The sequence below is a fragment of the Amblyomma americanum genome, chromosome 8 (genome assembly GCF_052857255.1).
Source record: "Amblyomma americanum isolate KBUSLIRL-KWMA chromosome 8, ASM5285725v1, whole genome shotgun sequence".
In the NCBI taxonomy this organism is placed as follows: domain Eukaryota; kingdom Metazoa; phylum Arthropoda; class Arachnida; order Ixodida; family Ixodidae; genus Amblyomma; species Amblyomma americanum.
The window spans coordinates 42,267,651-42,278,169 of NC_135504.1; the positions used below are offsets into that span (position 1 = coordinate 42,267,651).

At 50.6% G+C, this 10,519-nt stretch overlaps 1 protein-coding gene and 1 long non-coding RNA gene across 2 annotated transcripts; both read left to right on the forward strand.

Annotated features, from left to right (window-relative positions):
- Window positions 1-378: 378 nt before the first annotated feature.
- Window positions 379-8,746, forward strand: LOC144100247 (uncharacterized). The gene is made up of 3 exons (XR_013307569.1): window positions 379-476; window positions 7,191-7,375; window positions 8,632-8,746. It is a non-coding gene; the product is annotated as an uncharacterized LOC144100247 (long non-coding RNA).
- LOC144102337 (uncharacterized) lies at window positions 8,747-9,580 on the forward strand (the record flags this gene model as incomplete). The annotated part of the gene is made up of 1 exon (XM_077635632.1): window positions 8,747-9,580. A coding segment is annotated over one exon (753 nt), but the record flags the coding sequence as incomplete, so codon positions are not given.
- Window positions 9,581-10,519: the final 939 nt, after the last annotated feature.

Genomic DNA, 10,519 nt, shown 5'->3' on the forward strand with positions numbered 1-10,519 from the left:
AGCCTTTTTACAGATCACGCGTCCCGCACGGAACCATGGCACACATTAAATGCTTGTGCGCATTTGCTCGCCTTGTGTATGAGAATTAAATCCCAGGCATCCCCGCTGGGTGCGCCTAGAATATCATCAGGCAACTAAAATAATAATCAGCATCATGGCATCACCAACATCGCATCGTTAACAGGTGTTTTTTTTTCCTGTGATGTCCATGTTTTCTTTCCACTGATTATAGACTTGAAAGCAACCGGTACAGTGGCAGTTTCAAAAGCAGAAAAAAAATATCTGCACGCGGCAGCATCCATCGACGCAGAAGAAGAGGACGGTCATGCGATTCCGCAGGTCACGCGCATGCGCGCGACTAGCCAGGAATCCCGCCTCCGCCGCGAAGACGTGCCGTCCTTGACGCGTTCTTCGTGAGAAGGCGGCGAGTAAAAGAGACCCGTTACAAGACCTTCGCCTGCCAGTAGCCGGACCTGGTAAGCGACAAGGCTTAGCAGAAATCCCGGCCGCCGTAGCAGAAATCCCGGCCGCGGCGGCCGCATGTCGATGGAGGCCAAATGCCAGAGCGCCCGGGAGCTGAGCGACGACGATTCCTTTCAGGTACCCAAGTTGTCGGTTTTATCCGGTGCACTCCATTTCATAGCCCGTACATGTGCGGCTTCGGGATGTTGAACCACACACAGCGTATGCCGTATTAAAGCAAAGCAGCATGCTGTGGGCCATATTGTGAGATCCGATGGGAGCTGAGGGCGGGCACGCACAAGGTCTGGTGTTCGTCCTCTGATACGTGGACGCACTTTGAAGGGGTACTTCGAGATATCAGCCCCTGCGAGAGACCTGTGCGAATGATAATGAACAGGTCTGCGTGAGTCAGCTGACGGTTGCAAGGCATTGGTTATTTTGCCGATGCGTACTTGAAGCAATCCTGCTGGAATAAGCCTGCAGGCACCCGGCGCAGCAGATAACGGTTTGCATTTATGTTCAGTGATGCGTCCGAACTAATCCAAGCCGCAAATTTATCAGGCCTTCGCTTCGAATAGAAAGTTTGTCAGATTTTATTCGCATTCGAGGGATTAATATTTTTTTCTCAATTTCTACCTATTATTGCATGCTCTCGTACCCGTCGCGGTGGCTTTTTTTTTCTTGCCGCTGGCGTTTTTCTCATTAGGCTCTAGGATTCGCTGCATTATTGGCTAGAAAATAAAAGCTGAGCGGCTCTTGCATGTACAGATATGCATCTCTCAGATGTCCAGCTTGTCAGCAATCTTTCCGGCCGTGTGCAGTTTTGCAAATGAAAGGGGCAAAAAAATTCCTTGACATTTAAGCTATCTCTGAGAAGGTCTGCATGGAACTATTAATTACGATCTGCTAATATCCGCACAGCAGCCATTCGCTTTAGGTTAAAAATTAATGCAAGCGTCAACTTCCAGCAAAAAAATGAAATTCTTCAAGACGGTGTCATTAATAAACATGGACATTCCCACTGAAAGCTCTCAGTAAGTCTATTAGGTGCCACTACTTCTCTCAGTGCCAGTCTCGTATACTCCTTTGAAGTTCAGCGCACAGGTCAGCGCTTTTGTCTTACTAGTGCGCTTTTTGCGGCTCTATAGACGTATTGCATTCACAGTAATTTATCTTTGATTACGCTACTTATCGAGCAATTACCAGGTCAAAACCAATTACATTTTTTTTTCTCAAAATCTGATGGCCAGAACAGAGCATTAGTTTGCTTTTTGTTTATATTGTGAAAACTTAATGATGTTTGCATTGGAGTAAATTCTAGACATTTAGGTAACGGGAAAGCATTCGACTCAATCGAAACTTCAGCAGAGTTATGCTGGCACCTCGGAATTGGGGTGTAGGACAGCCTGTTGTAAAAATACTTGAAGATAGTTATAATGGCTGGAAGAAATAATAACGCAAAAGCGACACAGAAAAAAAGGCCGAGAAAGATGCAGGACGAGCGCTCTTTCTCTGCCTTTTCGTGTGTGTCTTTTTGCGGTAATATTTCTTCCAAAAGCTGTGCACATTCTTGTCCCACTGTAAGCTTTGTTAAAATATCTATAACGGCTGCACACCCACTGTCATGCCCCATGAATACAAGAAGGCACGATCTCTCCAATGTTGTTCACCGCCTGCCTACAAGAGGCATCAAGAAACCTGGATTGTGAACAGCTAGGGATGAGAGTTAATAGAGAATTCCTTAGTAATCTATGATACGCTGATGACATTGTCTTGCTAAAGTTATTAAGGAGATGAATTGCGAGGTGTGATCAATGACTTACGCAGGCAGAGCAGAGCAGTGGGCCTAGAAATTAATACGCAAAAATCCGCTGTAATGTTCAGCAATCTCGGAAGGGAACAGCAGTTTGCGATTGGTAGCGAGACGCTGGAAGTGGTAATAAAATACTTCTATATATAGAGCAGGTATTCACCGCATATCCGTATCGTGAGAGTGAAATAACTAGAATAAGAATGGGGTGGTGCGCATTTGGCAGGTACCCTCAAGTCATCAATGACAGTTAATCAATAAACCAAGAGAGAAAAGTACAAAACAACTGCACCTTACCGGTACTCGCCTACCAAGCATAAGTATGAAGCCTAGAGGCAAGGGTTCATTAAGCGCATCAAGAACGGAACGCGAGACGAAAGACTAACACAAACAAGGACACCATGGGCATCAGCAGTTCTTTGATTGCATTATCCGAGAGGGAATTAAGTGTTCTGACCTCCCACGTGCCTTCCAGGTAACCTTTGTAAGCTTGATAAGTCTTTTAATGTCTGTATTTGTGCGCCTTTCGTTCTTCAATAAAAAACCACTTCATAGTCAGCGCTTGTTTGTGTTAGTCTTTCGTCTCGAGTCCCGTTCTTATTGCGCTGTGAGCAAAAATCATGAATTCTTACCAACTCGCCCAAATTTAACCCTTGCTGGAGTGAGAGAGAGAGAGAGAAACTTTATTGTTGGAGAGGAAGTCGGGGCACGCCCCTGGGTCTCCGCACGACCCCACTGCACTCAAGTGTTTATGTCCCTAAGGTCCATAACACTGGCAGCCCGGCCGGTGGCGATTGTCTGCACGGCCATGTCCTCTGCGCACAGCAGGGCCTCCCAGTCTTCCCAGGTCTTGAGGTCCTCTAGGCCGCGCGGGGGAGGGTCCGCCAGGCAGAGGGAGAGGATGTGGAGGGAAGAGGCGAATGGTTCTGGGGTGACGAAGCAACCGCAGCCGTGGTGGACTGCTCTTCATCCGCCCTCCTCACACTACCTCTCCCCCCTGACACCACCCCAGGGGCTGCAGGGGAAGCCGCCATCGCAATTGCCATCACACTCACGGAAGCCCAGTACATTTTAACTGACGCTAAAACGGCAATTCTAAATATTGCGCGAGGCCGAGTCCACGTCCCTGCTTTTGGCATACTGGGCTCGCCCGATGCACCCCCACCCAGCCATGTAGAGCTTATGTGGGTGCCTGCGCACTCCGGGAATCCCGGAAACGAGGCCGCCAACCTCTTAGCCCGAGGTTCTTTAAACCGGGTTCAGGTGGCCTCGGATCGGGGATTCGCGAGGGAGCGAATGCACTCGTTCAGCGAGATGACGCAGGCCTACAGAGCCTCGCGCCAGCTCTACCCCCCGCCCCACCCCTCCCTAGATAACAAACACGCAACACTCTGGCGCAAACTACAGACACACACACTCCCCTCACCCCTGACCCTAGCCCACTATCACCCCTCCTTCCCTACTCCTGCCTGCACCTTGTGCTCTTGCTGGACAATGCTTCAACTTTTAAGGGCAACGAAGCGAGCAAAGGATAGGAACATGATAGTCATAACGTTAAAATAAAGAGCAGAGTTGGTCAGGGAAAACACGCTGGTTAATGACATCAAAGTCGAAATCAAGAGGACGAAATGGGGTTCGGCAGTGCATGTTATGCGAATGCAAGGTAACCGATTATCTTTAAGGGTAACGGACTGGATTCCCAGAAAAGCAAGCATAGCAGTGGGCGGCAGAAAGATAGGTGGGCAGGTCAGGATAAGAAGTTTGCGGGGATAAGGTGGCCGCGGTTGCCACAGGACAGGGTTATTTAGAGAGATACCTGAGAGGCTTATGTCATGCAGTGCATGTAGTCAGGCTGATGACGATAACGATGACATAATTCTTTAAGCAGCAGCAGTAGAGACACCATGTTATTTAATTGCATCAGAACCAACGACGTAACAAACAGCGATGCTTGAGAATAGCTTTTCCACGTATCTTATGTAATGTATTGTCGGCGACAGCGAAATATATTTTTTACAGCTTACTGGATAAATTTCAGTTGCAAATGAAACCAAACGACGCCTAAAGACAACACTCTTTTTCTCTTGTCCTTCCACAGAAAGGTTTAAGTTGTATCGACGTAGTTCTTACATTTTACTGCATTTGCGCTGATCTTTTTTGGTGGGCATGTTATGTGTGGCCATCTGCAAAAAAAACATTAGCTGCCTGCGCTGTCAGGGCGACATAGTCTAGTCAGACATTTTTCGGGCCTTTTGCTATGCCTCCAGAGCCAGTTTGTATGCAATTGTCTCAAATAAATAAATGAAGGAAGGAAGGAAGGAAGGAAGGAAGGAAGGAAGGAAGGAAGGAAGGAAGGAAGGAAGGAAGGAAGGAAGGAAAGAAGAGAGAAAGAACGAAAGAGAGAAGGAGAGACAGGAAGAACGAAAGAAAGAAAGAAAGAATGGAGGAAAGAAAGAAAGAAGGAAAGAAAGAAAGGAAGAAATAAAATTAAAAGCCGTAAAATTCAGCGCAAAAAATCCCCACGCTTGCAGAAAAGGGGGCCACACTAAGACCTTAAGCCTCATTTCAATGAAAACAGGACCATTCGTTTTTTTTTTTTCGCCGCTATGGGAACCGCAGTAGAGAATCGGTGGCGGACGGGCGCTCCTCTGCGCTCAGTAAAGGCAGACCCCCTCCCCCCCCCTGTTTTGTAGATGCGCCGAGCTACCAGCGTTGACGGAGAAGAGTGCCTTTTTCCCGGCCATGTCCGTACAGCGCGACCTGTGGCTGGTAGGGGGCGTCGTGGAGCTCAAGCCCGAGTTCGAGTGCACCACGCACATCGACCTGCCCGCCTGGCCTCGTCCACGTTGGAGCGACGACCTGACATGCCATCGCCCAGGCACTCTGGACGCATGGCAAAGACAGGTGCGTGGGTATCCGCTGACAAGGACATTTCGCCACCAGAGTGCTGCAGATAACCCTGTCTGTCTTATAGTCCGGTCGAAACTGTCGCATGACGTAACTGATCAAAAGCGCTGGAGCGGTTGTTTCGAATGAGCCGCTCGTGATTTGGTAGCCTGCTCGGTCCGGCATTTCTCACAGCATTCGCTTATAGCTCACCTGTGGGTAGTGTATCCCCACACACCCATCTTGAGGACACTCTGCAACGAACTAAATGTAGCCGGAGAGGAAACGATCAGAATTGGCGCTTTTCACCCGGTTTGGTGTGCGCTATAGGTTCGTTTTTTTTAATGCGATAGTATTAAAAACGCCTTTATCGTCACGCTTTTCATAACCTGGGATGGAGGTGCAACCTAATAAATTTCTATTACCGGATACCTAAATGTGAAGTGAAAATTACGCAAGACGAGAACAAAAAAATACTGAAGGCCGCTCGACGGTTGCACTTTACCGCATTAATCCCCTTAATTAAACAAGGTGCTGCACGCTTTACAATATGTAACGCAAGCGGACAGCGTGCTGATATAGAATGAGAAAAGACAGGGCATAAATAGCTTTCATCGACTACCTCGGCTCATTTCGTAGGGGCGTGTGAATAGTATTTGTCTCCACAACGAGTCGAATACGAATAGCGTACCTTCGCTTCCGAATCGAATACGAATATTGCAGCTAAAAACCGAATCGAATACGAATGGAATATTAGTGCTAGTATTCGCTGCTTGTGCGAATATCGTACAGAACGAGCAATCGTTCGAAACATTAAAGCGACACTTGTTGCACTGCTCTTGTATACGGTGCCATTAGTTTAAAAGCTATGAAGTTACATCTGTAGCTGCTAAAAGACTCAACACTCATCTAAACTAATTGGTCGGAACACGAACTCACTACAATATTAACTCTAAGGTCATCACGTTATAAATAGGAAAACTCATCTGATGGTTTGGTCAAATACACTTAAGCCTTTCACCCCAGAAAACGAGCACCAGGCCGCAGGAAGCCTTGTACAGAATTTAAAGCGGTGGTTGCCCGGAGGCACTAGAACTGCACCGCAGGAAATGAGACTGCAACCAGCTTAGTATGAGCCGCGGCCTCCGAGTTTCAAGACAAGGTTTTTCTGAATTGGGCCTGAGTCTTAGAGGCCATATACAAGCATTATGAATGCCACAAACAAATGGACTGCGTGCTGGCGCCCCGTTCTAGTTTTCGCGGAAGGATGGCCCTCGGAGTTCGTGTAGGCGATTTCGTCGAACACATATACGGCGGGCTTTATTTGAATCTGCTGTCATTATTCGAAAATTATTCGAGCAGTTCAAAACATATTCGATTTGTTTTGACTAATTTTGAAAACACACTGTTTCATTCGTTTTAACAATCGAATCGAAGTATATTCTACTGGCTTTTCGAAATTTCCGAATATTCGCACACCCCTACTCATTTGTGTTTTTTGGAAAGAGGTGCGCCAGCACGACGCCTTATGGACGCGGCGTCGTAATTAAAGAGAGATAAACTAACCTTATTATCTGATAGCCAACATGGAAACCTACCATCGCGAGCTATTGCATCGGGAGAATTAAGGCCTCCAAGGTTAGTTCGCCTCGCACCAACTCCGCGAAAGAAGCAACTCTGTACCGCTAATTTTAGAGTACTTGCTCTTACTGACGGTCATTTCGGAGTCTTCCCACGGCTTTCAATTACCGGGTGGAACCACTCCAAGGAAGCTGATGAACATGGCCTTCTGTGGCGCGTTTTCTCGTCGTACAGCAAACTGAGCGCAGCATCGTTGAGGTCATCGAGAGCAACACTGTTCCATTCATAACAGCTGTCGAAGACATCGCTTACTCAGATACTGGCCGTCAGGGCAGGCGCTTAGGTATAAATTTTCTTCCTGTGTATTCTTATTGTTCATCTTAATCATCGTCGTGAGGTGCTTATATTCAAGGCTGAGAGCATGAACGAAAACGCTCGCCACCACGCGCAGGATACGAAGTGCACCTGGTTGGGGGCCAAGACGAGAACAACCGCCCACTCGACGACGTGATCGTGTTCGACCACGTCCGTCGCAGTTTTCTGGAGTGTGGACCGCTGCCGGGGGTCTTGGCGGGCGCAGCCACCGCCGTGACGCCCTCGGATCGTTTGGATTGGCTACGCCTTCGTGGTGGATGGGTGAGTCCGGCCACGGGGCGCCTCATCGGCGGCACGTCTTGCTCCACGCGGCTTCTGCTGCAACGATCCATCGAAACAAGCGTCCCCGATTGTCAATGGTCACTCGTGCCTTCATTTTCTTACTGACCGAGTGGAATTTTTTTCTCCCATGTGGCACGTCCCAGACGAGAGTGATTCGTGCAGTTCCCATTAGCGGTTCATCGGATAAAAAGCCGACAGAAAACTGCGGTAGCCACGGCTCATAAGAGCAGAATAAAAAAACGAAGAAAACACATGACGTAGACATGTACTACAGGTCGTCCCAGCAAAGCTAAATGCAACTGGCACAAAACAGAACAAAACACGGAGACAAAAGAAGACTGCCATGCTGTCCGAGGATAAAATTGGAGTAGAGCTGTCGCAGGCTGTTCTGCTTCAGTGGTGTTTTTGCTTGTAGTTAACCATATAATTATTATTACGTAATGAATGAAATCAACCTGAACTACCCTGTCAGTGTAAGGAGTATCCACACCCAACGGAGAGAGTACCTGGTCACGTGAGGACAACGGCGCCGCCGCTTTACGCCACTTCGTCTACGGGAGTGCTGGGATGTGTCAGCTGATCGTCTCAGATGGGCGAGCCGAAGCAAAAGGGAGCAGCGATGCGTGTTGCAGTAAAAAACAGAAGCTAAGCTTAAAGGCGCAAAAAAATGGTTCGGGATGAGTTGCTCTAAATGGACCCTGACGATTCCAAGAACTTTCTCGTTATCAAGAACGAGACGTTTTGTAGGCTCTTAAATACAACTAAGGAAGTTCCCGGACAATTTGGGCGACACACCTGATATTGTGAACTGCGAAAAAGTATTGCTTTTGTGGAAATTCTTGCCACGCTCTGCACAGAGCGGGAGAAACGATCAGGTTGCTTGAAAAAATGGTCCCTGGCGCTATCTATGTTCAGTCTTATTGGACGCTGCCGTATATTACTCATCTTAGAGCCGTCCTGCGGCCGACATCTTAGAGCTGTCCAGTCCTGCCGCATGAGCAGCAAGTACAATTTCCTAGACTTCATTTATTCCTTTATTTTTCTAACATGAACGAGATCCGCAGCATCAGACTCTGCTCTCTGTTGCCTTGTTTGTCTGCAACAAATCGGCCTTTTTTTCTACTTTTCGTTTTAACGTGGTTCGCAGACTGCACACGGGTCGCGGTCTAATGGCGGCAGCAGTTTCTCTGTACATGTACCACTACAGTTAACATATGTCCCATCCCTCTCCATAGGAAAACTCCGACGGCACCCCCGGACGTCCTGGCGCCCACGGCCCACCCGACGCCTCCGGCGCACCCGGTCCTCCTGTCACCCTCCGCCCACCCAGCCTCCCTGGTGCCCTCGGCCCTCAAGGCATCCCCGGAAGACACAGCGTCGCTGGCCATCAGGGCACCTCCAGCCCCACCGGCCCTCCCGGCACTTCCGACGTCCCCGGCGCCTCCAGCCCTCCTGCCGCCCCCGGCCCACCCAGCTCACGCAGCCAACCAGGAGCTCCCAGCCTCCCTGGTGCCCTCGGCCCTCAAGGCATCCCCGGCCGACTCGGCGCCGCCGGCCATCAGGGCACCTCCAACCCCGCCGGCCCTCCCGGCACTTCCGACGTCCCCGGCGCCTCCAGCCCACCTGCCGCCCCCGGCCCACCCAGCTCACGCAGCCAACCAGGAGCTCCCAGCCTCCCTGGTGCCCTCGGCCCTCAAGGCATCCCCGGCCGACTCGGCGCCGCCGGCCATCAGGGCACCTCCAACCCCGCCGGCCCTCCCGGCACTTCCGACGTCCCCGGCGCCTCCAGCCCACCTGCCGCCCCCGGCCCACCCAGCTCACGCAGCCAACCAGGAGCTCCCAGCCTCCCTGGTGCCCTCGGCCCTCAAGGCATCCCCGGCCGACTCGGCGCCGCCGGCCATCAGGGCACCTCCAACCCCGCCGGCCCTCCCGGCACTTCCGACGTCCCCGGCGCCTCCAGCCCACCTGCCGCCCCCGGCCCACCCAGCTCACGCAGCCAACCAGGAGGCCCCGGTACTCCCGGTGCCCCCAGATTCGCCGCCACCGACTGCGCTGCGCAGAAGCCACCGAATTAGGAGGAAGCCGGATAGGCTGGGTTACTAACGGCACAGAAGATCGTCCAGAATGAATTTTGTGACTTTGACAGCGCACGGCGCAACCACAGTCAGCGCCTGCCATTCGGATGGCCTTACGTCGTCATCTTAAACATATCACAGCTCCGTACAGGTGCCCATAAAAGTTTTCTGTATATCGAAATCGCGAAAAATGTCAATTTCCTCGCTGAGTAGAAGCCCAGTCAGGCACTGAGGGCTGCACTGAGCCGGTCGCACTGGGAACTACAAAGCACATCCTTCAGTTGATGGCTGTATGCTTAGGCTCCAGAGTAATTAGGTTTTGCTGCAATTTTCGTGTTCCAAACCTGAACGCTGTCTTTTCTTTGCGCTGTCGTCACAAACGCCTAAAACGTAAAATGCACCGCGCGCACCCACTGGCGCTTTATATGGCAGCCAGTTTTAAAACTTACACTTTTACGAGAGCACTAGCGGTCGCTACTCGGATTAAGGCCTCTTGTGATCGTCCGGTGTCGTGGCGGTGCCAGATCAAAAGCGCCCTAGGCCTGGAAACAACTTTGTGCCAAAAGAAAAGCCCCATGGGTGGTCTCCTACTTGTCCAGCGTTCCTGTCCGCAAAGCGCCCTCTCACGAGAAAAGTGGAATGGGGGAGGGGGGTACTCGGCCTGCGGGCGGTGCCCGAGTGGCTGACGGTGGATCTGCGCGAGCTCGAAAATCTCGACAGAATTTCGACTTGCACTTACCAGGGGCCTTGTTTGTGGGCAGACTGGACCCCAGAAACCTACTGGGTTCAGGTAAAGGCCATTCCAGTAAATTGCGTCAATAGCGAAGACGATTGATGCTCTTGCACTTCAGAGTCGGCCGTGCTGAAAAACCACCCGATTAAGGGGGCGGTTCCACTGCCGTCATCTTGTGAGTAGTTCAGATTCAGCCACCAGGCTACGGCACTGATCCATGAATCAAAGTGTCTCCCCCTTTGCCCCCGAGCGAACCGAATCTGGCTTTGGTTGAGATATATGTCGGGTCCTTTCTTGACCCGCGCTGCGTGAAGG